Source organism: Muscardinus avellanarius, assembly GCF_963383645.1.
Source record: "Muscardinus avellanarius genome assembly, chromosome: 1".
Lineage (NCBI taxonomy): Eukaryota > Metazoa > Chordata > Mammalia > Rodentia > Gliridae > Muscardinus > Muscardinus avellanarius.
In genome coordinates this window covers 230706235-230729249 of record NC_137786.1, presented here as the reverse complement: position 1 = coordinate 230729249, position 23015 = coordinate 230706235, and the positions used below count along the sequence as shown (strand labels likewise).

The following is a 23015-nucleotide window of genomic DNA, read 5'->3' as shown; positions in this document are numbered from 1 at the left end:
CAGGGACATTCTACCTCTGAGCTACACCCACAGCCCTATTTTATATTCTTTATTTTGAAGCAGGGTCTCACTGAGTTGCAAAGGGCCTCACTAGGAAGCTGAGGCTGTCCTTAAACTGTGATCCTCCCGTTTTAACCTCTCAAATGTCTTTATTTTTATTTTGAAACAATGTCTCGCTAAATTGCTGAAGGGGGGGGGTGGTCTCACAAAATTGCTGAGGCTGGGCTTGAACCTGTGATCTTCCTGTCCCAGCCTCCCTAGCACTGGGATTACAGACGTGGGCCACCGCTCCGGGCTAGAGCCTGGGGAATTGAGGGGCCTGGGCAGAGCCCAGGGGACCAACAGGAGGCGAGCAGGACCCGAGCCAGGGGCAGCTGGTGCCCAGGAGCAGAGGTGGCCCCTCCGTCCAGCCGTGCCAGAGGTGAATGCCCTTACAGCCACCGGGGCCTGTGGGCTTAGGGGTGACCCAGCGGCCGGGGGCCTTGGCAGGGATGCTCTGGGAACCGCAGGGCTGGGCAGGTTGCGGGCTGGGCGCCTCCACGCCGCTCAGCCGGGGCAGCGGGCGGCGGCAGCTTCTTGCAAAGGGGTGGCCGCGGAGCCCAGGGCCGGAGGGAGGGAGCCGGGGGCGGTTAGGGGCGGGCGCCGTGCTTTGGGCAGGAAGGGCGGCCGCAGGTTTCTGGGCTGCGGGGGGCGGCGGTCTGGAGGACAGAGGGGTGCAGAAGGCCCCCGCTCTGCGGCGGGGTGGACGCGGGGGATGCGGAGCCCGGGCGGGAGGCCGGCCTGGGGGGAGGGTGGGCGCGGAGTGTGCGGGGCCGGGCCGCGGGCTCAGAGCCGCGCAGGGTGGGGTGCGGGGGTGCCGGAGCCCCGGGTCCTGAGGGCGGGGCCCGCGCGGCCGGCGGGGGTTTGCAGGGTGGGGGGGGCATCCTGGAGCGCCAGGTGGGGCTCCGTGGAGGGTGGGCCGACCTGTTTGGCGGGATCTGCGCTAGAGCACCGGGCTGGGAGAGCCTGGCCTGGAAGGCTGCAGGGAGCCAAGGAAGGCTCTTGAGCCGGAGTGGGACCTCTGTGTCCAGCCACGTGCGCATAATGGATCCGAAGGATCGGGCTGAGGTCGGGCTCCGGAGCCGTTGGCGAGTCTAAAGGGACGATGTCAACCGTCCCACGTCACGGAGGAGGGGCACTGGGGATGGCCCCGAGCTGGCCCCCGGAGGCCGGCTTTCCCACGCGCGCCCCAGCACGCCGGAGCCCTGGGCGGAGGGACCCCTTGGGAATGCTCGGGAGGAGCCCAGCTCGGGTGGGCGTCCTGTCTTCCGCCTGGGGGTCCCCGGATCCGATAAATCGTCGACGAAGCCGGGGCTGCCATTCGCTGGCAGAGCTGGAGGGATGGGGCGCGGAGGCCCCGCTCTGGCCCCGGGCCGCACCGCGAGCGCGGCGGCTGAGCCCCCCGCCTTTGTCCCGCACGTCCCTGCGGCTCCGGTCTCCAGGGGCCCCTCTGCGCTGGGCTCCCTGGGGGCCTCGGAGGCCGGTGTCGGGCCCCGGGGCTCCCGCCGACGTCCGCGCCCGGCGGAGGCGTCCCGCTGGTCCGCGCTGCCACCGCCAGGGGGCGCCGCGGCCGCCCAGGTGCGGGCGAGGGGCGGCCGGGTCCTGTTTCCAGAGAAACGCAGCCCCGTGGGCTCGGGTTGCTGACGCCGCCCCCGCGCCCGCGGGGTCCGGGGGTCACCGCCGTGTCCACCCACCTCTGTCAACCGAGCTCTGCTGGCCCTTCCTCCCCGTTCCCGCTCGGCTCAGGGACTCTGATCTCGGGGAGGGTGTCGGGAAGTGGGGTCTCCAGGCTGACCTGGCCTGCTTCTGCTCCCCCCTGACCCTGCAATGTCACCCCAGCCTCTTCATAAGGGGGCGGGGTGGGCGGCGGGGAGGGGGGCAGAGGGAGGGCCCACAGCCTGCAGGGCAGGGAGGGACCAGCCCTGTCTGGGCAGCACTGGGGGGGCTGGGGGAGCTCCCTCTTTCCTTAGTAGCCCTAGGGTCACCTCCTCCCACCCCCGGGGGAGGGGAGCACCTCCGCCCCCCAGCTCTGCCAGGTTCCTGCCCAGGCCCACGCCCTCCAGCGTCCGTCGCAGGCCCGCCTGCCTCCCTCCTCCCTCGCCAACTTGAGCCCCTTGGCTGTGGCCGCCGAGGGCCTGGCCGGGGTCCCGGGCACCACACCGCAGCGGCCGGCCTCGCCGGGGACAGTCCCGGTCTGTCTGGCAGGCAGGGCTGGCGGGCTTGGGATTGGCTGGAGCTGCCCCCGCTGTGGGGAGGAGGGGAGGCCCAGGCTCACCCAAGGTCACCCCGCTTTCCAGCGCACTGTGCCACCTCTGCCCCGCAGCCCCACCTGGAGGAGGGAGGCGGCACCGTGCCTGGCGGGCGGCAGGGAGCCGGCTCCTGACTCTATCTACTCCTTCCACAAATGCTGAGCGCCTGCTGTATGCAGCAAGTACAGCGACCAGACCACACAAATCAAGTTGACGGGTGTCCCTGAGCTGTCTGGCCTGGCCGGGGCTGACTTCCCTGGGGACTGCAGGGGTGGGGCCGGCGTGGGGGTCCAGCAAAGCCTCAATCTCCTCACCCAGAAGCGTGCAGGAGATACCTGCGCCCCAGCCACAGCTCTGGCTGCATCCTGGGTAGCAAAAAGGTTCTGCCAGCCCACCCCCACCCCCAGTGTTTATGATGGGGGCTCCTCCGCCAAAATGGCAGGGAGGGCTTTTGGGAGACCCGCCGCTGTCCCCAGCTCTCAGGTCACCTCGGGGAGGTGAAGGGTGCCTCTTCTGGCGGGCACCCAGCTACCAAGCTTCCCGGCTAGGTGCTGCCTGGGGATGGGGAGCAGGGCCAGTCCCTGGGCCGCCTCCCCTCTCCCCTTCACACCCCATCTTCCTGGCCACGTGGCTCCCCCACACCCTGGGCCTGGGGAGGATGATGCCTGATCTGGGGGCTTGGGGAGCCAGGGGAGAGTGGGTGGCATCGGGGTGCTCCAGCACAGCCGCACCCCACAGCCCCAGGGCAGCAGGGAGGGGGTGCTGTCTCTTTAAGAGCCTTCAGGCTGCTGGGAGCAGATGGCCAGGCCGGCCGGGGCCCCTTGTCCTTTGTGTGCCTTCGCACAAAAGAGGGGGCCAGCTGGGGAGGGGGTGGCTGCAGCAGGTGGGAAGGGGTGGGGCCGTTCCTCCCCCCTCCCCTTGCCTTTACCCCTTGGGGAGGAGGCTGCTCCCTAGGAGAGCACCTCTTCTCTGGACCCTGTGGCCTTGCAGTCAGCTCCAAACACCTAAACATCCCTCCCAGTCTGTCCTTCCACTCTTTGACAGAAGCCTCCCTACCCCAGGACCCCCAGTCCCACCCCGGGGATAAACACCCCCTTGCCTCGCCCCCAGAGCTGGATCTTCCTGCGACCCCAAGTGCCTGGCTTCTTAGAGGATAGAATTAGGTCCTTGGGGGTGTGCAGGGCTCTGGCACAGGGAGGAAGCCAGGGCTTGGGGGGCCCTTGCTGGAGAGAGGAGGGTGGGCTAGCTGGAGCATCTCTGGAAGGGCCAAGGAATAAGCAGGATGCCGGGCCTGGGGAGGGGCGAGGGTCCGCAGACCCTAGGCCCAAGTGTGTAGAGGAGCCAGGCGGGGGATGGGGCGCCAGCCATCAAGATGATGGACACCTTGGGAGGAGAGGGTGGCCGTGCAGATGGTCGTCTGTTCGGCCAAGGGACAGAGATGACAGCCTCCCGCAGGCAGGAGGTGCTGCCCGGCGCTGGGGAGGGGTCGCTCCGGAAGGCTGTTTAGCTCAGAGCAGCCCCTGGTCCCTTCAGGCTCCTGTGTGCAGCTCGCCTCTCCCTGGGGCTGGGTGCCCAGAGAGGCCCCACGGCCCTGGCCCGAGGTGAGGCCAGCAACGTGGCCGCTGGCTGGGTGGTCCCAGGGCTCAGCAGCTGCCGGCGGGCCGGGCGGGGTCGGGGCTGACTCTGCCCCGCCGCCCGCAAGGAGACCCGCGGCCCCCGGGTCGAGGCCCCGGCGCAGGACCCCGGCCGCAGGCGGCGGGTGGGGGCGGGGATCCCTGGGCGCCTTCTAAATTTAGGAATCTGATTACAGAGTGGCCAGGGAAGGGAAGGGAAGGGAGAGGAGGGCGCGAGGGCAGCGGGCCGGGCACCGCGGGCGGCGGGGCCGCGGCCTGTGTGCGCGGCTGCACGTGCCCCGCGCAGCCTGCAGGCTGGCCGCCGCCGCCCGGGCGCGCTGGCCCTTTGTGTGCCTGGCAGGGTGGCTGGGCCCGGCTGAGCGCCTCTGCCCACCCCCTCCCCCATCGCCGTCTGTGCCTCCTACCCGCTTCCCTGTCTGTCACTGTGCCCGAGCTTGTCCGGGGGGAGGGGATGCGGCTTCCAGCTGGGGTGACAGTGAGCCCAGCGGGGAGGGGACCCCCGCCTCCCCCCCTGCCGCCCCGACCTTCCCCGGCACCCTCGCTCCCACCCAGCCCTGGGTCCTGGGTGCCACTGTCTCGGGGTGCAGGCTGCAGCAGCCCAAGGGAGCTGGGCTGACCCCGGGGACCGCAGGGCCACCAGGAGCCAGGCTCCGGCCCCGCAGCTCCGGGAGGAATTCCTCCCTCGCCGGCCCGGCCTCCCATCCGCCCTCGCCCCCAAGGGCGCAGGAAGGGGGGTCCCCTGCGGAAGGGGGGGCGGGGAGCTCCTGGGCAGGAAGGAGATGGAAGGAAGGGCCGGCTCCACCCGGGCGGGCGGCCTCCGGGCCCCCGGGGCAGGCAGGCGGCGGGGACCCCAGCGCACCCCAGGGCGGGCCGGGTCTCCGCGCCCGCGGGCCGCGCGCCCGACCCCACCCCCGGGAGGTCCGGCCCGCCCAGGCCCCGCCCCCGGCGCCCGCCCACCCCGGGGCCAGATGTTCAGCTGGCGGAGGCATCGCTGGGGGAGGGGTGCTGAGGCCGCAGCCGGCACTACTTCCCTGCCAGGCGCTTCATTGTGTGCGCGAGGAGCGAGCGGCGGAGCGCGGCGGGGAGAGCGGCCGCCAGGCTCCGCCCGCCCCGCAACTCGCCCGCGCCGTCCCGCCCGCGCCCCTGCCGGCCAGGCCCGGGCGGCGCCCCGCATCCCGCCGTGCGCCCCGAGGGCGGGCGCCGGCCGGCCGCCCCGCCCGCGCCCGCGCCCCGCGCCCCCCACTTCTGCACAAACTTTTCCGACGCCCTCGCCCGCGGGGGTCGCGGCCCCGCCGGGGCTGCCCGCCGGGCGCCCGCCGCCGCCGGACCCCGGCCACGCTGACCCCCCGCCTGCCCGGCCGCGGTGGCGACCTCTCCAGGCCGGGCGGGGCACGGCAGGCGAGCGGCCGCGCAGCCCCCGTCGCGCTCCCGCGGCTCCCGCGCCCCCCGGGGCGGCCGGGCGGGGGGATGCCCTCGGTGATGGAGAAGCCGAGCGCGGGCTCCGGGATCCTGTCCCGCAGCCGGGCCAAGACGGCGCCCAACGGCGGGCAGCCGCACTCGGAGGATGACAGCAGCGAGGAGGAGCACTCGCACGGTGAGCCCGGCCTGGGGTTCAAGGCGCGCTGCCCGGGGGCGGGCTGCGGACCCCCGGCCCGTCCTATGGCGCTGGGTGCCCCCTGCGCTGGCGCTCGGGCGGCCTCCCCCTCCAGCCTGCGCCTGCGGGTAATCGGGAGTCCGGGCCGGGCGCCTCCAGGCCGTGGAGGTCCTGCACGCCTCCGCCCTGCCCTCCTCGGCCGCCGAGGGACCGGGGCGCGCCTCCCTGCCGCAGACCGGGTCCCTCAGAGCGTGCCACCTTGCAGGGCACTGAGGTCTGGCAGGGGCAGGGCAGGGGCGGGAGATGCCTCCACAGGGACCCGGAGGCTCCTGTCGGGGAGGAGCCTAGGATCCCCTGAAGGGCCGAGGTTCAGGTCTAGGGGCGGCCTCCAAGCCCCCAACCTCAGCAGAACAAAGCCCTCACTTGGGCCTGGCGCTGGGACTGCCCTCTGGCTCCCTCAGCCCCATGCCATGACTAGGCAGGGTCCCCCGCCTGCAGTTCCCGCTGTGGCTCTGGGGAACTGGGGCAGATGGGGGAAAGTGGACCTCCTAGGACCTGGGGCCCCTGGTGGTCAGGAAGAACTCCAGGCTGGCCACCTCCCCTGCCACATCCTCCCCCTCCCTCCTTCCCTGGAGTCCTGACTGCCTCCCCTGGCTCCGCAGACAGCATGATCCGAGTTGGAACCAATTACCAGGCTGTAATTCCGGAGTGCAAGCCTGGTGAGTGGCAGGGCCGGTGGTGAGGGTGGAGTGGAGGCCTCCTTGGCCCGCAGCCCCACCTGGGGAGCCCTTTGGAGGACAGGCAGGGGCGGGGGCTGTGGCAGGCTTAGTTTGCTTTCCTGTCTGGGACTCTGCCCCTCCTTCCCCCCTGGGCCTCGCCTCCCAGGCCTTGCTCCTCGGCTGCCCTCTGGCCTTGGGTCCAGGCTGGAGCCACCGGGCCCATCCGAGTGATCTCCTTTCTGCGCCCCCGCCTTTCAGAGAGCCCCGCGCGCTACAGCAACAAGGAGCTGAAGGGGATGCTGGTGTGGTCGCCCAACCACTGTGTGTCGGACGCCAAGCGTGAGTTGGGCAGGCCCTGGGGCCCGGCCCGGCCCTGGGAGGTGCGGGCTTGGGTTCATCTCCTGAGAGGCAGGCTGGAAGCCAGGTGCTGCAGCATGTGGTCCCAGCCACTCGGGAGGCTGAGGCGGGAGGATCCCTTGAGCCCCCAGGAGGTAGAGACCAGCCTGGGCAACCTAGGCAGAGTGCGACTCAAAAAAAAAAGCAGAAGAAAGAACCCAGTGTTTGGGAGGCTGAGACGGGAAGGTCACAGGTTCGAGGCCAGCTTCAACCATACAGTGTGACTCTCAGCAACCTAGTGAGATCCTGTTTCAAAAAACAAAGAAATAAAAAGAAAGTGCTGGGGGTGTAGCTTGGAGGTAGGATGCTTCTGGGTTCAATCCCTAGCAACACACACGTACACACACATGCGCACATACACACGCTCAAGAGAGTGAGGGTTCAGTCCCTGCGCTGGGGCTCAGGTTCAGGGGCTCGCTCTGGGCCAGGGTACTGGGCCCCGGACAGGCCTGGGTCAGGAGCTGCAACCCCGCCTCCAGCGTCCCCCTCTCCCCTGCAGTGGACAAGTACATCGCGATGGCCAAGGAGAAGCACGGCTACAACATCGAGCAGGTGAGCCAGGCCCGGCTTGTTGGGTGGGCCGGGACGTGCCGGGGCGGTGGGGTCTGAGCTGCCCCTTGCCCCGGCCAGGCACTGGGCATGCTCCTGTGGCACAAGCATGACGTGGAGAAGTCACTCGCCGACCTGGCCAACTTCACCCCGTTCCCCGACGAGTGGACGGTGGAGGACAAGGTGCTGTTCGAACAGGCGTTCGGCTTCCACGGCAAGTGCTTCCAGCGGATCCAGCAGATGGTAAGGCCCAGCCCCCACCCCGGGGCCCCCAGCGCACCTGGGGCCCAGGTCTCGGCTGAACCCCCACCTCTGACTCTGCCCCGCTAGCTGCCCGACAAGCTGATCCCCAGCCTGGTGAAATATTACTACTCTTGGAAAAAGACGCGCAGCCGGACCAGCGTGATGGATAGACAGGCCCGGAGGCTGGGCGGACGCAAGGACAAAGAAGACAGGTGGGGGCCGGCCGGGCAGGGTGGGGGCCACCGAGATCCAGGCCCCTTCCTCATCCCCTCCCTGGTCCCCGTGTCCGCAGTGATGAGCTCGAAGACGGACGAGGGGCCGTGAGTGAGGGCGAACCAGACGCTGGAGACCCCAAGAGAGAGGTGAGACTCTCGAGAGTCGAGGGCCCCCGGCTGCCGGGACCCCACCTGCCCACCTACCCTCCAGCTCTGCGCCCCCGCCCTCTCCTTGCAGCCTCAGCCTTCGCGGCCCCTGAATACTCGCCCAGGCCCTGGGAAGAAGGAGGTCCAGGTGTCTCAGTACCGCCACCACCCACTGCGAACCCGCAGACGCCCACCCAAGGGCATGTACCTGAGCCCCGAGGGCCTCACCGCAGTGTCGGGGAGCCCCGACCTCGCCAACCTTACACTCCGGGGACTCGACTCTCAGCTCATCTCCCTCAAGCGCCAGGTAGGGGTCCAAGAAAAGAGGGGGCTGCTCCAGGGATCTGAGTCTTGGGGGCGCAGGTGCAAGCCTGGCTCCGCCCAGCCCCTGGGTTGCAGGGTACCGGTGTTCTTTTCCGGGTCTTCTGGTGGTCGGCGAATGGGAGAACCGCGCCCCCCCCCCCCCCCCCCCCGTGCAGTGGGTGTGAGGGAGGGAGGATGAGCCGGTGGGGAAGCAGGGCTGGGGTCTGGAAGAAGAGGCCCCTGGATGGCAGCCTTCCTGGGATGGCCACTTCGATGTCCCCTCCCTCCTGCCTTCCCAGGTGCAGAGCATGAAGCAGACCAACAGCAGCCTCCGCCAAGCCCTGGAGGGCGGCATCGACCCGCTCCGCCCCCCGGAAGTAAGGCTGCTCTTTATACGTGTGGATGCCAGAGGGGTTTCTCTCCGGAGGCAGAACAGAAAGGGGGGTTTTGCATGGGGAACAGGGCTTCCGTTTCCATAGTTTTGACTCTAAAGGTCATATTCTCCAGGCCAATACCAAGTTCAACTCCCGATGGACCACAGATGAGCAGCTTTTGGCTGTGCAAGGTGGGTTAGACCACTGGGAGAGAGGTCCCCAGGCATCTCACCCTCCCAGGAGCTGAGGGCAGAGGGGAAGGGTCGGGTCAACACCAGCTTCCAGGGACGGTCGCACTCTGCCGCCCTTTTTGTCTTTTTCTTCAATTCTGTATGGGTGCGTTGTAGCCGTACATCTTAACGAAGTACAGGACGGCGGAGGGGTACGTGCCCAGGTCACTCATTCTGCTGCCCTCTGACCCTTGCAGCCATCCGTAGGTATGGCAGAGACTTTGGGGCTATTGCAGAGGTGATTGGGAACAAGACTCTGACCCAGGTGAAGACCTTCTTTGTGAGCTACCGGCGCCGCTTCAACCTGGAGGAGGTGCTGCAGGAATGGGAGGCGGAACAGGATGGGGGCCCTGGGGCCCCCGTCCCCATGGAGCAGGCCAGGAGAGGGGCCCCTCTGCCAGCCCCAGCCCTGGAGGAAGACGATGAGGTGAGGGCCGACCGACCGTGAGGCAGCAGAGGTCCTGAGGCTGAGGCCGCCCCAGGCCTTACCGGCAGCGACCCCCTTTTCTCTCCCCTCAGGTGCAGATCACATCTGTCTCCACATCTGCGGCCCGATCGGCGCCCCCGGCGCCCCCGCCTCCGCTGCCCACCTCGCTGTCCCAGCCTCCCCCGCTGCTGAGGCCACCGCTGCCCACGGCCCCCACCCTACTCCGCCAGCCCCCCCCACTGCAGCAGGGCCGCTTCCTGCAGCCCCGGCTGGCCCCCAACCAGCCCCCGCCGCCCCTCATCCGCCCAGCCTTGGCTGCCTCGCGCCACGGTGCCCGCCCTGGCGCCCAGGCCCCCCCCACCCTGATTGGAGCCCCGCTGGAGCCCCCAGCACCCTCACTCTGAGCCCAGGCCGGGCAGCCCTGGCCTCAGCGAGGACTGGGGACTAGAGCTCCCGCCAGGTCTTTTAAGGACCTGAGCTGCCAGTTGGCACAGCCCAGGCCTGTGGGTTCTGCAGCTGAGTGTGCACTGGCAGTCCAGCCCATGCCCTCGGCCCGGGCCTTCCGAGCTGGCCCGTGAGGACTCTGCTGGCTGGACGGGAATGGCTGTCCCTCACCTGGGGGCTCTGCCCGCGGGCCTGCCCTGTGTATAGGGGGTAGTGACCTTAGCATGGGGGTGGGGGAGAGGCCAGTTTGGGGCGTAGGCTGAACTCCTTCCCCCTTACCTCCTTTTAGCAATAAGTCTGGGGAGAGGTGGGGAGGGGCCAGGGGAAGTGGCACAGAGGTCCCTGGGGCCTGGCAGAAGCAGAGGCTGGAGGGAGCCCGGTCTTCAGGGGCTGGGTGGGGATACTGAGGCGCTCTGGGGGTGCCCACCTCACCCCAAAGAGAGCTTGGAGGAAGAGGGGTTGGGAACTTATGCAGACATGGGTTTATTTTTCAATGTTTTTTTAAAAATAAATAAATACAACCTCCTAAGTGTGCTAAGTCTTCTCTCCTGCCTGCCGAGGGTGGGAGGGGGCTGGCCCACCCGTCATGGCCTCTCCCCAGCCCTCACAAGGCAGGTGGGCTGGGCCACATCTTGCCCCTAGGGGACTGGGTCCTTGCCCGGCTGGGAGAAGAAACTGGAGGAGTCAGCTCAGATTCCAAACATTCTCTTTATTACGTGTTTGATCCAGAGGAGAAACTAAGTGCAGGGGGGGGGAGGAGGGGCCAGGTGGGGAGGGGCCACCTTGCCGGGGTGCCCCTGGGCCCCACCCCCTTTGGGAGCCAGGCCACGCCCTCCCGGCCCCCTGGGAGCACCCGGGCTGTTCCTTAAGGGAGGAGGCTGGGGTGGGAGGGAGGGGAGGAGGAGCCCTTGGTCTGAGCCGGAGCCACAGTCGGAGCTTGGGGCAGGAGGGCTGAGGTTGGCGAGGCCCCTTCCTGGGACCCAAGGGCTCGGACACGTCGCTGAACCTGGCCTGGGAGCAGGGGGGGCAGGGGTGATGAACAGGGGTGGAGTCATCATAAATCAAAGAAAATAATAAAATAATAAAATAAAAAATAAAACCCATCACAAAAAATGTACAACTCAGGTGAGGGCAGGGGCAGCCTCTGTAGGACTCCCTCCCCCAATTTCTCAAGAACTGAAACAGCAGAGAAATAAATTAAGGGATGCAGTGGCCACCACCAGCCAAGCGCCCGTAGCCACCCACTCCCACACTGGCCGTGGGCCGGCACGCGGGGAGTCGCGCCGCCCGGCTGCCCACACCCTGTGGGGGTCAGACGCTGGCTCTGCGGCCCCATCCAGCCTTCCGCCAGGAGGCCGTGGAGGCCTGGGCAGTCTCCTGAGAGGAGGGCGGCAGCGGCAGGCGAGGCTGAGAGATGAGAGTGGAGAACGAGCTGGTGCCCAGATTAATGCCAACGAGGGGACGAGGTGGGAAGGGATGGCGAGGGGCTGTGCTTTCAGACAAAGGCTCTCCCAGAACGGAGAAGCCCGTCCCTGTTCAGAAGCGGCAGCAGGCGGCCCCTGGGGGCGAGAGCCCGGCCCCTCCGCTCTCTCCCAGCCTGTCAGCCCTCCTGCTACCGGGAGCGGTGAGAAGATGGCACAGACTTGAGAAGGGGAACGAACGTCCCCACAGCAGCTTGTGGAAGGGAATGCCCAGCTCTGGGAAGGAGGGCGGAGGAGTGCGGCAGCCCAGGGCTGCGCCTGGGCCCTGCCCTCCCTGGGCTGCGCAGCACCCCCGCCCAGCCTGCAGCCCAGGGGCCTGGGGGCAGGGGAAGGCCACCTCTGGTGGTTTGCTTGGGGGGAAGGAGGAGAAGAGAGGGAGAAGCCCAAAGTGGGCCTGGCGAAGGGTCTGCCAGGGAACGCCACCACTCTTGCCTGAGAGTTCCAGCCCTGAGCCACCCTCCCGGGAAACCCCACAGATCCAGTCTCGGCTGTCCCAATGGGGCAGGGAGGAAAGGTGGCTGCTGGGATTTTTTTTTTCCTTTTTTCTTTTTGGTAATAAAAAACTTCTTGGTTTAGGCGAAATCCTCTGTGCAACCGCAGTACCGAGGACCGCAGTACCGCGGGGAGCCCGCCCGCCCTTCCTTTGCCTCCTGGGGGGGAAGGGGAGTTTCCGGGCAGGGGTGAGCGTGAGAGGAGCCACCTCCCACCCCACAAACATGGAAGAAGAACCGAGATGGGGAGGGAGGGCAAGTGCCAGCAGGGAGACACGCCAGTCGCCGCTGCAGACTCGCGTAGGTGGGCACAGGGCAGGCCCGCGGCCCAGTCCGCCGGCCGCTCTGCTGCGCCCTCCCGGCAGCCTGTTAAAGCTTCAGCTCGTTGGCTATTTTGGAGGCAATGTTTTTGAAGGCCATGGAGGTGCCCGATATCCGCTTAAACCGGACCCCGTTGAGAGACAGCCGCGGCAGCTTGCACACCTCCATCTCCCACTGCACGAAGCTCTCGTGGCCGGGGGTGCCGTGCACGCACAGCAGCATGTACTTCTCGTGCAGCTCGCTCTGGCAGCTGTTTGCGTCCAGCACCTTGCGGATCTCCCGCATCATCTCGTTGGGCTCCATGGAGCTCGTGGTCTTCATGCTCCAGGTGAAGCGCAGCGAGCGGGGCTTGGCCTCCCGAAGCTCCTCCTTCTCCTTGTCGTTACCCCCGCTGCCCACCACGTGCGGTCTGCGGAGGGGCAGAGGGGGGTCAGGCGGGGCCGCGGCACCCCCAAGGGACAGCCACCCTGGCAGAGACGGGAGGGCGCCTGGGCGGGTGCGGCCCCATGCTGGCACTGGATCTTCTCTGAGGAGGGGCCAGGCAGGAAACGAGTGCGCCGGACAGCGCCGAGCGAGCGGAGGCTGCCCGCCACGAGGAGCGGAGGCACAGACTGAAGGGGCCAGAGCTCTGACTTGCACACCGCCCTGGGATCTGGGGAGAAGGGCAGCTCCCTGAGCGGGTGGGGTCAGCACAGAGCCACAGGAGGGAGCGCCAGGACACAGAGGGAGGAGGAGCGGGCCTGGCGGCCGGGCCAGGTCAGTGCTGGCCCGGCCTCTCACCTGAGCGTCTCCACTCGGTCTTTGCTTTCAGGTTCATTCAGGTTCCTCAAAAAACAGAGCGAGGGAGAGTTTAGTGCTGGGGTCTCGCTCCTTCCGCTGCCGCAGACCCAGGTGAGGGTGGGTCTGGCAGGTACCACTGGTGGGCGGGTGGGTGGGCATGACCACGCCCAAGGCCACCAGCCCATCACTTGCAGGCCAACATGGCTGTGCGGCACCTCAAACTGGCAGCTGGACAGTCCCTTTCCAACAGGGAGCCGGCACAGGGGCCGCTCCTCTGCACACTCCGGAGCCTCACTGGGGAGAGGGTGGCTGTGCAGGCGCAGGCGCACGTGGCCCGGCCTCCACACACCAGGGCCTCAGGACAGAGTACTCCTGGAGGACGGGGCGGCACTGCCTGGCCCCCGTCTGGGCTGGGCCGGGGCTGTGCAGAGGCCTCTCAGAGGCGCAGAGTTCCCAGCCAGCCCTGGAGCTAGCTGTGTGGCAGTGGGAGAGGCTGCTGCTCCCACAGGAGGGGACCGGGGCCGGCAGACACCTGGGGGGTGGGGGAGAGGTCTGGCCCCGCTGAGCGGCTTCTCCAGCTCCTGCCGGGAAGATGGGTGCCTGGAGCTGGGAAATTAGGGATTACAGAGGAAGGAAGGTGAGGAGGGAGAGAGCAGCAGCAGCAGCACATGTACAAGAACACCAAGACAGAACGTGGATGCCAGGAGCACACCAGCACACCGCGAGCAGGGCCGGGCTGTGCGTGGGAGGGAGCCCCACCGCCCTCTCCAGGGCTGCGGAGCAGGCCCAGCCGGGCACGCAGGGAGCTGGGCGGGGAGCCTGAAGACCCTGTGGACCCTGTGTGGCCTGTTTCTCCCTCAGCCGGGCACCAGCATGCTGGCCAGGTGACCCCGTGCTCTCGACTTGGCCCTTGGGCTACGGTTGGGCATCTGACCCCTCCAGCCCAGAGGCAGAGGTCAGGGCTGAAAGGCCCAGGAAGGGCGATGCCCAATCAGGGTTCTTTCTGATCTCCCGCTATTCTGCCAAAGCCTGGGAGCAAAAGGCCCTCCAGAGGCTGCCCGGCCCTGGCGCTCTGGCAGGCACAGGCCACATGTGGGGAGGCGGCCAGGGGAGAAGGACCTTCATTCTCCCAGATGCTGCTGGAGGCAGCATGGTACACAGGGCAGGCTGGCTGGTTCTGCAGCAGCTGCCAGAAGAGGGTGCTGCGCCCCACTCATGAAGCAAAGGCTCCCTGGGCCCAGAGGAGTTGGACTTCAGCTGGGGACCCAGACGTCCCTGTGTACCTCCAAAGTCCTGCTGTCTAAGTAGGCCAGGGGGCAGAGGTCACACAGCCCTGAGGTTCAGCAAGCCCAAGACAGCCCAGAGGAGACACCACCTCAGACGCACGTTAGCTCCCGGGGAGCCTCCTCAGCACATGCACGGGACGGGGAAGGGCCAGGAAGGAGCCCAATGCGTGTGACCAAACCGGGGCAGGCGAGGACGATCTTAAAGGGAGAAGCCCTGAGGAATCTCCTCTCACTGAATAGATGCACCCGTGGTAGGGAAGGCCTCACCGTCAGAGCCACTGCCCTGACGGGGCCACGTTCCGAGCCCTGCCTGTGTGGGGAGCAGGGCGGGGGCCTGGGCTGAGGCCAGTCAGAGTAGTCTTCGTCCCTTTAAGATGGTAGCGAGGAGGACCACACAGACCAGGAAAGGGGATGGAGAGGGAACGAGAGCCGGAGGGGTTAGTGACGGAGGCAGGACAGACACAGGACAGCAACACGCACACATACACACACACAGAGGGCTCAACGCCTACCTTCTGGCAAACCTGAAAGACAGATTTCTAAAAAAACAAACAAAAAAGACAAAATAAAAAAAGAAATAAAAAAAAAAACAAACCAACAAGACGGTATATGGATAGGCAGGTGGGGAGTGGGCTTCCCAGGTTCAAGGGTCACCCCAGTTGAGGAAGAGCCGCTCAGCGAGACTAGAGTCCTGGACTTCTGCCCTCACACCTGCACCACTATGTGGACGGGGCAGCGGCTTCAGCTCCTCGGCCGAGTGGCCGGCGGGAGGAGGGGCAGGCAGCATTCCCAGGCCAGAAGGCTGGCCACCCTGCAGCCCCTGAGGCAGCGGTGCCGGTGCAGGTGCCGGGGCACAGTGGGCGGAGCCTGCGTGGAGGTCCCCAGCTGCACCCCACACAGGAAGGACTCGGTGAGGGGCTCGCGGGGAGGCCCCGGGGCGCCCCACCCGCAATTCCACCCCAGGCTTTACCCTGGGACCCCCGGCAGCTGAACACGGCCACAGCCACAGCCACGCATAACCAAGTGCGGGGAAGGAGGTCAAGGGGGCCAGCCAAGAGACCGGGACCCGTGTCCCTGTCAGCCCAGCCTGGCTCATGCCTCATGACTTTGCAGCTGCGTCACCAAATATAAGTTTCCATGGGAACGCAGGAGAGAAGAGGGGGCTTTTATTTTAGCATCTGAGTTCACACTCCCCTAGAGAGGAGGCGGCGCTGCCCATCTGCTTGGGGCCACGGAACGAGGGGTGCATGTGAGGAACTGGGGAGAGGCCTAGGGTGGGTCTGGCCACAGAAGGTATTGACAACGACCCAGTTTCTTAGGCTTCCTGAGGTCTCCTCTAACCTTCAGGGCCCCAATCTCAGTCCTGGTATGGCCACCCCACCGTCCCAGGCGAGTAGGAAGGCCTGACCCCCTCTCTGTCACGCTCCACTCCCTGCTCACCTGCGGACAAACTTGGAGGTGAACTTGCTGAAGATGCTCCCGGAGGCCCCCCGCCGGCCCTGGCTGTGGCCAGAGGGAGAGGCTGGGCTCACTCCATAGGGCAGATTCTGCTGGTCCCGCACCTGCCGGAGCTGCCCAGCGTGAAAGGTGCTTCGACTGGACACGCCCCGGGGGAAGTTGGTCCGGTCTGGGGCTCCGCCACTGCTGCTGATGTTGTGGGCGGAGGGGGAGGCGACAGGGACACGCTGGGGGGCTGTGCTGTGGGAGAGAGTGGGGCGAGGAGCGCGTCAGACGCAGGGAAGCCATCCCGCGAGCAGCTGGAATGCCCTGGGGGTGCTGGGGCAGAGGCAGCCATCACAGAGGACACAGAAGGGAGCGCGCGACCACCGAGGACAGCAGTGGGGAGGAGTCTGTGGAGGCGGAGGAGCCGGGTGCGGGGAGGAGGGAGACAAGGAAGGACCCGTGTGTGAGGGGTGCAGCTGGAGAGAGGGACTCCCCAGACCCTTGAGAGGACAATGGGGACCAACCCTCAAGGACTGAGTGCCCTAAAGAAATCCAGGAAGGCTCAGAACAAGAAGGCTTCCCTTTGGAGCTTCAGGACAGCCACCTGCATACCTGTTCTGCGAGGGAGAGCTGGAGGAAAAGAGGGGCATTAATGCGATGTTTGTGCCTTCCGCTTCCTGGACACCAGGGACAGAGCTACTCTGGTGGCTGAGATGATAGAGCAGAGCAGCCCCCAGGTGGGAGGAAGATTGCTGGGGCTAGGGAAGGGCAGGCTGTGGGCAGCGGGCGCACCAGCCGCCCCAGCGCACTTGCCTGGGCCGCGGCACCTCACAGTTACTCTCCGTGGGGGGCAGCCCAGAGGCCTTGTTGGGGTGCACGGAGGCCGACATGGATTTCTGGTGCTGGCGGGGCCGGGCCGCAGAGACTGCGGCAGAAGCAGAAGCCGTGGAGGCCCGGGACCCTGGCATGGTTAGGCTAGGAGACAAAAGCAGCGAAGAGGCCCGGGTTAGGGGCAGGCGGAGGAGAAGGCTGGTTAGGAAGCCAGGGCAGGGCCAGGCCAGAGCTGCGGGCGTCGGCAGAGGCATGGCGGGCCTGGGGAGCAGGGGAGGCCGCCGCAGTGGTCACAGCCGGAGAAGAGGAAACCCACGTCCAGGGAGAGCCAACAGGAGGCCCTGTCTCTGGGCTGCGCTGATCTCAAATGATTCTAAGAACAAGGATGTCCCTTCTACAGAAAGAGCAGGTGCTGCCATGAAGAAACTGAGCTCCTGCACTAAGCTCCAAAGAGGTGAAGCCAAGAACACCCCAAGAAAGGCTGGCGGCCAAGGGCGGGGCTCAGTTCCACTGGGCACGGCTGGAACCCCTCAACAAGTACCCCCTTCTTGGTTTTGCCTTGAGCTGGGGCCCCAAAGACAAAGCCTAGACACCTAGAGGAAGGCAGCTCCAGGCACTTGCAAGGCCACCAAGATGACCACTGGAGCCCGCCCTTGGCAAACAGCAGGCGCAGTCAGGACAGGGAGGAGCAATGGCGGAGCAGGGCGGGGAAGGCGGACGGCCAGACTCAACAGTGCCAGGACGGACTCCAGGGAGCAGGGCGGTGCTCTGGCGGGGCAGCAGGGGCGGCTGGCTGCTGGCTCACCTGTCTTTGCCATTCTGGATGGAGGCCTGGCCGAGGCTGGCCCTCTCCAAGAGCGGGGAGTTCCTGCTTCGGTTTGTGCTGGTGGAGAGGACGCTGTTCTGTGGGAACGAAGGGTGGGTGCTAGCTCACAGAGAGCTGAGTGTTCTCTGGTCGGGCTCCCCCCAGGGCCACTGGGCAGGCTACCCCCCAACCCTCTAGTGGACAGCAGCAGATTCGCCACTGCCTCTGGGGTGCTAGGCTCTCTACAGGAATTAAAAGTGGTGCCAGAGAGCAGGCAAGCAGGCTGGGCTAGCGGGCCGGCTCACCGTGGAGGGGGTGGGGGTGGTCTTCTTCCTCTCCAGGCCGGGCAGGGGACTGGCAGGCACTTTGGCGGTGCTGCTGGCCTTCCGCCCTGTCTCCCGGTCCTCCTCAGGCCGCTTATTTTCTGCGTTGTTACTCTGAGTCTTCTTAGAGTAGGAATTAGAGGTGGGAATGGCAGGGCCGGCTGTGGGGCCAGAGAGGTGGCAAGGGTCAGTCTGGGCGCCCGTTGGGGCCCACTCACGCATGGCGCTGTGCGGCTATCAAAGCCCGCTCCACAGAGTGGAGGCGAGTTAATGACCTGCCACAGCCAGGCTACTGCGAAGTGGCTGAGTCAGGACAAAGCTCGGCTTCACGCCTGGTCCCCAGAACCAGGGACGCCTCTGGAGAGGCGTGGTACTGCCTGCGACTCCAGGAGCACGTACCCTGGTCACTGAAGCGCCGCTGCTTGGGGTTGGCCGAGACACTGCGCTGTACCTTGTGGGATGGGGACGGGGCACTGCTGTTGGTCAGATCAGCTGAAGGCCGGGGCTTCAAGGTGATGGTATCACCTTCCAGCTAAAGAACAAGGCATGCATCAAGGGAGGGAAGGAGTCACACACACACACATCTTGGCCTCATGAGAAACCTGACTCCACAGACTAACATACCTGAACATACACCCTCACCCCAGACACACATGTCCCGACACAGACAGGGACACTGCGGCCAGGGAGAGATACCTCTGCTTACATACCCAGAGACACAATACCCCCAAGAGTACATGTTCAGACTTAGAGAACTGTGTCCCCTTCCAGAACAGTCTGTGCCCAAACAAGTGCCCAGATATCTATCTATTTATCTCTTATTCATTCATTCATTTATTCATTCTGTGGTACTAACGATTGAACTCAGGGGCATTCTACCTCTGAGCTACACCACCAGTACTATTTTATTTCTTATTTGGAAACAGGGTCTCACTAGGTTGATGAAAGTCTCACTACTTGCTCAGGCTGATCTTGAACCTGCGATCCTTTTGTCTCAGCCTTCCAAGTACTAGGATTACAGGCATAGGCCACCATGCCAGATTAACCACATAGCCTGTAAGCAGGCCAAAGGGATGACCAAGAGGGGGCGCTCACCGCTGCCAGGGGAGAGCAGGGCGCAGGCTCTGAGTGCCTGTGGGCACTCACGGCTGAGGAACAGACCCCAACGGGCAGAGCATCCCACAGCCTCCAGATCCACACACAAGACACCCCCAGACACAAGTGCCAGGAAGAGGCAAGGCACAAAACGAAGCTTCCGTAAGATAGGCAGACACACGGGCCGAGACAGCTGCTTCCGAGCCCCAGAGGCACAAAGATATGTACACCAGTAGTCTAGGCCTGGCTCCGTCCAGTCCACAGGGGGAGCCAGCTCAACTCGCCCCTAAGGAGAGGCCGGCTTTCTTCCCGTGAAAGGCACCCCTGGGGCTTCCAGCTGGTCAGCAGAGGGCACACCTACTTGGAAAAAGCTTCTGCCCCCTGCAAGTGCTGGAGGCGGGGCTACGCACTCAAGGGGCCAGGACTGGCGGCGGGCGGGCGGGCGCACACACCTCGGAGCTCTTGTGGCCCAGGAGCAGATAGGTGGCCATCACCTCGTTGTAGCTCTGGCCCACCAGCGAGTCCTGGATCTCTTCCCGGGTGTAGCCCATGGACACCATCAGCTCTGCACGGAAGGACACACCGTCAGGCCGGTGTCGGCGCCCGGCCGGCTCCGCTCCCGGCCTGGCCAGGGCTCACCTGTCCGCCGGGGGTCCTTGTAGTCAGGGAGCGGCTCCACGTAGGGCTCCAGCTCATTGTCCTCGTGTCCCACATTCATCCACCGATCCTTCATGATTTGCTGGGGAGCAGAGGGAAGGGCAAGGCCAGAGGGAGGGGACTCAGGGCGGCGCTGTGGGAACCCCGGGACCTCGGCAGCTGGGCTCCGGGGGCTCACCTCTAAAGTGCCTCTCTTGCTGGGATTAAGAATGAGAAATTTCTTAAGCAGGTTTTCACAGTCCGTGGACATGTAGAATGGAATACGGTACTTTCCCCTCAGTACTCGCTCCCGCAACTCCTGTGGTTAGAACATTTATTCATTTATTGTGGGTCTGGAAATGGAACTCAGGGGCATTTGACCTCCAAGTCTACACCCCCTGCCCTATTTTTTTCTTCTTTATTTTGAAGCAGGGTCTCACTAAGTTGGGAGGGCCTCACTAAGTAGCTGAGGCTGTCCGTGAACCGCGATCCTCCGGTCTCAGCCTCCCAAATGCTGAGATTACAAGCGTGCGCCACCACGCCCGGCTTGGTTTAGAACATTTAAATCACCCCAAGATCGATGGAAGAAACGGATGTTCAGGACCCAAGAGCCGAGGACTGGCTGGGCAGACATCGCTGATGTGACAGGAGGCCTGGCTCAAGCGCCTCGTTAGGCAGGCAGCGAAGCCACACACCCCTCACCCTCGCCCGCTCAGTCCCAGGCCTGCAATCCAGAGTGCCCCGAGACGTGGACACACACACAACCCGCCCCATCTCTCAAGACAGCAACCGAGGCCACTAATTCCTACGTGCAGAAGACTCTGCGCTGTTGCTAACTTAGCAGGCCCTCATCTGAAGCTCTGGCTTGGGGACAGTACAGGTGGCAAAGTTGAGAGGTCAGGGAAAGGCCGGAGGCCAAGAAGACTGAGAAGTACTGAAAGTGATGTAAGCCCAAACTTCACTCCACCTTGAGGTTCTGTCCATCGAAAGGCAGGGATCCGCTGACCAGCGTGTAGAGGATGACGCCCAGGCTCCACACGTCCACCTCGGGTCCATCATATTTTTTGCCCTGGAAGAGTTCTGGGGCAGCATAAGGGGGGCTGCCACAGAAGGTATCCAGTTTGTTCCCAAAAGTGAATTCGTTGCTGAAGCCAAAGTCTGCAATCTTGATGTTCATATCAGCGTCCAAGAGCAGGTTTTCTGCCTGGGAGGTTAAGAGAGAAAGTGTCAAGGCAGAAGCCAGGCGTGGCGGTGCACACTTGCAATCCCAGTGTTTGGGAGGTTGAGACGGGGGATCCAGGTTCGTGGCCAGCCTCAGCTACTTAATGAGGTCCTCTGCAATTTAGTGAGAGCCTGTTTCAAATAAAGAATAAAAAATGGGGCTGGGGGTGCAGCTCAGAGGTAGAATGCCCCTGGCTTCAATCCCCAATACCGTAAAAAAAAAGTGTCAAGGCACTGGGCAGGCGAGGGGAAAGAATGAACCAAGGGGAGCCGGCATGAGGCACACACCTACACCCCCGGTACTTGGGCAGCTGGGACAGGAGGATCGCAGGTTCGAGGACAGCCTCAGCCTCAGTAGTAAGACTTTCAGCAATTTGGTGAGACCCTGCCTCAAAATAAAAAACTCAAACAGGGTGATGAAGGGAGTGTAGCTCAGAGATAGAATGCCTCTGGGTTCAATCCCGAGTATTACACTTACACACACACACAGAAAAACAAACTCCAAGAACCAATAGGAAAGCACTGTCACTCTTATAACTTTCTCCAACGACCCCGGGGTAGGGCTTCAAAGGGCATGAAGAGGCTGTGGGGAGGAAGGTGCAGGACCACCCTTCGCCAGGCAGCATGGCAAAGCCCAGTTACAGGCCTGGCCAGAGACCCTGGGCGCTGCACAAAGTGTAAGGGCCAGGCCCAGCTTCCCCACTGTGCCCGCGAGGAGCCAGCAGCCAGGAGATTCACCAGCGGTCTGAAGCGCAAGGGCCCTGGTGACAGAGGCCGTGAGCGTGCAAGCCGGCTGAGACACACTCTTCCCTCAGTCAGCCGCCAGGAAAAGACCAAGGAAGCCTGAGTGCCCAGCCATGCCGGGCAGCGCAGAGGGCAGCAGCCTGCCGGCAGCCGCGCTAGGAGCTGTGTGGAGGCGCAGGGCCACTCTCAGAAGTATTCTTAGGAGCTCCTGGTCATCTTGGAAACAACGAAAGGCGGATTCCCTGGACAGGCAGGCCTGAAGCCTACCAATGCCACGTGGAGGACGGAGGACGGAGGAGAGTCCCTCCACTCAAGGGAGGAGACAGGGACACGTCTCACCTTCAGGTCTCTATGAACAATGAACTTCTGGTGGCAGTACTGCACAGCAGACACTATCTGAAAGGAAGGAAGAGGGGTCAGCCCGGGGCACAGGGCGGTGGGCCGCGGGCCTGCTGGAGCTGTGACCTCACGACTGGTTCTAAGCTGTCAGATAGAAAAGCAGAGCCCAAACCCGGCCTGGCGGCGTACGCCTGTAATCCCAGTGCTTGGGAGGGAGGCTGAGACAGGAGTATGGCAGGTTCAAGGCCAGCTTTGGCCATTTGGCGATCATGTTTCAAAATAAGAAAATAAAAAGAAGCCGGGTAGCCGGGCGTGGTGGCGCACGCTTGTAATCCCAGCATTTAGGAGGCTGAGACTGGAGGATCGCGGTTCGCGGACAGCCTCAGCTACTTAGTGAGGCCCTTTGCAACTCAGTGAGACCCTCCTTCAAACATAAAAAAAGGATAAAAAATAGGGCTGGGGGTGTAGCTTGGAGGTACAATGCCCCTGGTACCATCTCCAGTAACACACACACACACACACACACACACACACACACACACACACACACACACACAAGTGGTGGCGCACATTTGTAATCCCAGTACTTGAGAGGGCTGAGAGGATCGCAGGTTCAAGGCTAGCCGTAGCAACTTAGCAAGGCGCTCTGCAACTTAGTGAGACCCTGTTTCAAAATAAAAAATAAAATAGGGCTAAGGGTGTAACTCGAGATACAATGCCCCTGGGTTCAATCCCCAGAATAAATAAAGAAAATACCCTCCTAAGGCCGCTTACAGGGCAGCTCCTGTCCTGAAGGCAGAGGTCGGCCTGCAAGCCACGAAGGGACGCAAACCCACCTGGCGGAATTTGGCTCGAGCTTCCTTTTCTTTCATCCTGCCATGAGCCACCAGGTAATCAAACACCTCTCCTGCAAGAGAGACGGTGGGGCGAGGTGAGCACTGGCCAGGCCGAGAGGAAGGGGCAGCGCGGGGAGAGCGGCTCCGACACCTACCACCACTGGCATACTCCATGACAAGGTAGAGCGTCTTCTCCGTCTCGATCACCTCAAATAACTTCACTGCAAGAGAAAAGGCCAAGCCTGAAGTAGACGGGCGCAGGGCCATGTGCCAAGCCCAGCGTGTCTCGGGTGCCCCAGGACGGACAGTCCTATTTTCCCGTTCCCCAAAGACCCCAGGATAAGCTCCTTCTACAGCAACCAAACTACTCAGGAGAGCCCAGGTGCCGCGGAGGAGGCGGATTGTGAGCTGAGCCTCCCCGAGCAGCCTGCACCCTGACCTCCAGACCCCAGAAGGCAAGGCCCGTGCAGGGAGGCTGCGTACTGCCAAGTGCAGCCTAAGAAGCGGCAAATGCTCCTCACCTATGTTAGGATGATTCAAAACCTTCATTATTCTCACTTCACGGAACAGCTGAAAAGGAAAACATCAGAGGGTCATGTCTGCGCAACTCGCTCCCCTTGAGGCCTTAAAGCAGAGCCCCAGCTAGGAATTGTGTTTTTCCAAAAAAAAAAAAAAACAAAACAAAACCAGAGCCAGTCAGGGAGAAGAAACAGGGCGGTGTCGGGCTCCCTAGTCCTTCTGCCACTGGAAGGCAGAGGAGGGGCTGGGGAGCAGGGCGTTGACTTGCCGCCCCAGGCTGCCTCAGAAGCAGGGGACCCGG

General features: G+C 64.3%; 2 protein-coding genes across 7 annotated transcripts in view; one reads left to right on the top strand and one right to left on the bottom strand.

The window, feature by feature from the left end:
- Positions 1–5389: 5389 nt before the first annotated feature.
- Positions 5390–9523, top strand: RCOR2 (REST corepressor 2; the record flags this gene model as incomplete). Its single annotated transcript, XM_080707780.1, has 12 exons — positions 5390–5516; positions 6179–6235; positions 6494–6574; positions 7131–7183; positions 7262–7423; positions 7511–7635; positions 7716–7785; positions 7877–8092; positions 8388–8465; positions 8596–8653; positions 8890–9119; positions 9212–9523. 12 exons carry the CDS (start codon positions 5390–5392, stop codon positions 9521–9523), a joined length of 1569 nt encoding a protein of 522 aa, XP_080563906.1.
- A 2381-nt stretch (positions 9524–11904) lies between these two features.
- MARK2 (microtubule affinity regulating kinase 2) overlaps positions 11905–23015 on the bottom strand; it is a gene marked incomplete at both ends in the record, with an annotated part of 71658 nt that continues 60547 nt past the window's right edge. Inside the window, 16 exons of one of the 6 annotated variants that reach the window (XM_080709485.1) lie at positions 11905–12265; positions 12637–12681; positions 14435–14461; positions 15363–15620; positions 16179–16340; positions 17002–17099; positions 17307–17485; positions 17724–17856; positions 18872–18984; positions 19059–19158; positions 19255–19374; positions 20023–20259; positions 21360–21416; positions 22196–22266; positions 22351–22416; positions 22717–22765. In XM_080709485.1, the coding sequence (XP_080565611.1) occupies positions 11905–12265; positions 12637–12681; positions 14435–14461; positions 15363–15620; positions 16179–16340; positions 17002–17099; positions 17307–17485; positions 17724–17856; positions 18872–18984; positions 19059–19158; positions 19255–19374; positions 20023–20259; positions 21360–21416; positions 22196–22266; positions 22351–22416; positions 22717–22765 (2076 nt within the window). The remainder of the gene's footprint in view (positions 12266–12636; positions 12682–14434; positions 14462–15362; positions 15621–16178; positions 16341–17001; positions 17100–17306; positions 17486–17723; positions 17857–18871; positions 18985–19058; positions 19159–19254; positions 19375–20022; positions 20260–21359; positions 21417–22195; positions 22267–22350; positions 22417–22716; positions 22766–23015) is intronic. The other 5 variants (XM_080709486.1, XM_080709487.1, XM_080709489.1 and 2 more) reach the window with 5 other exon arrangements.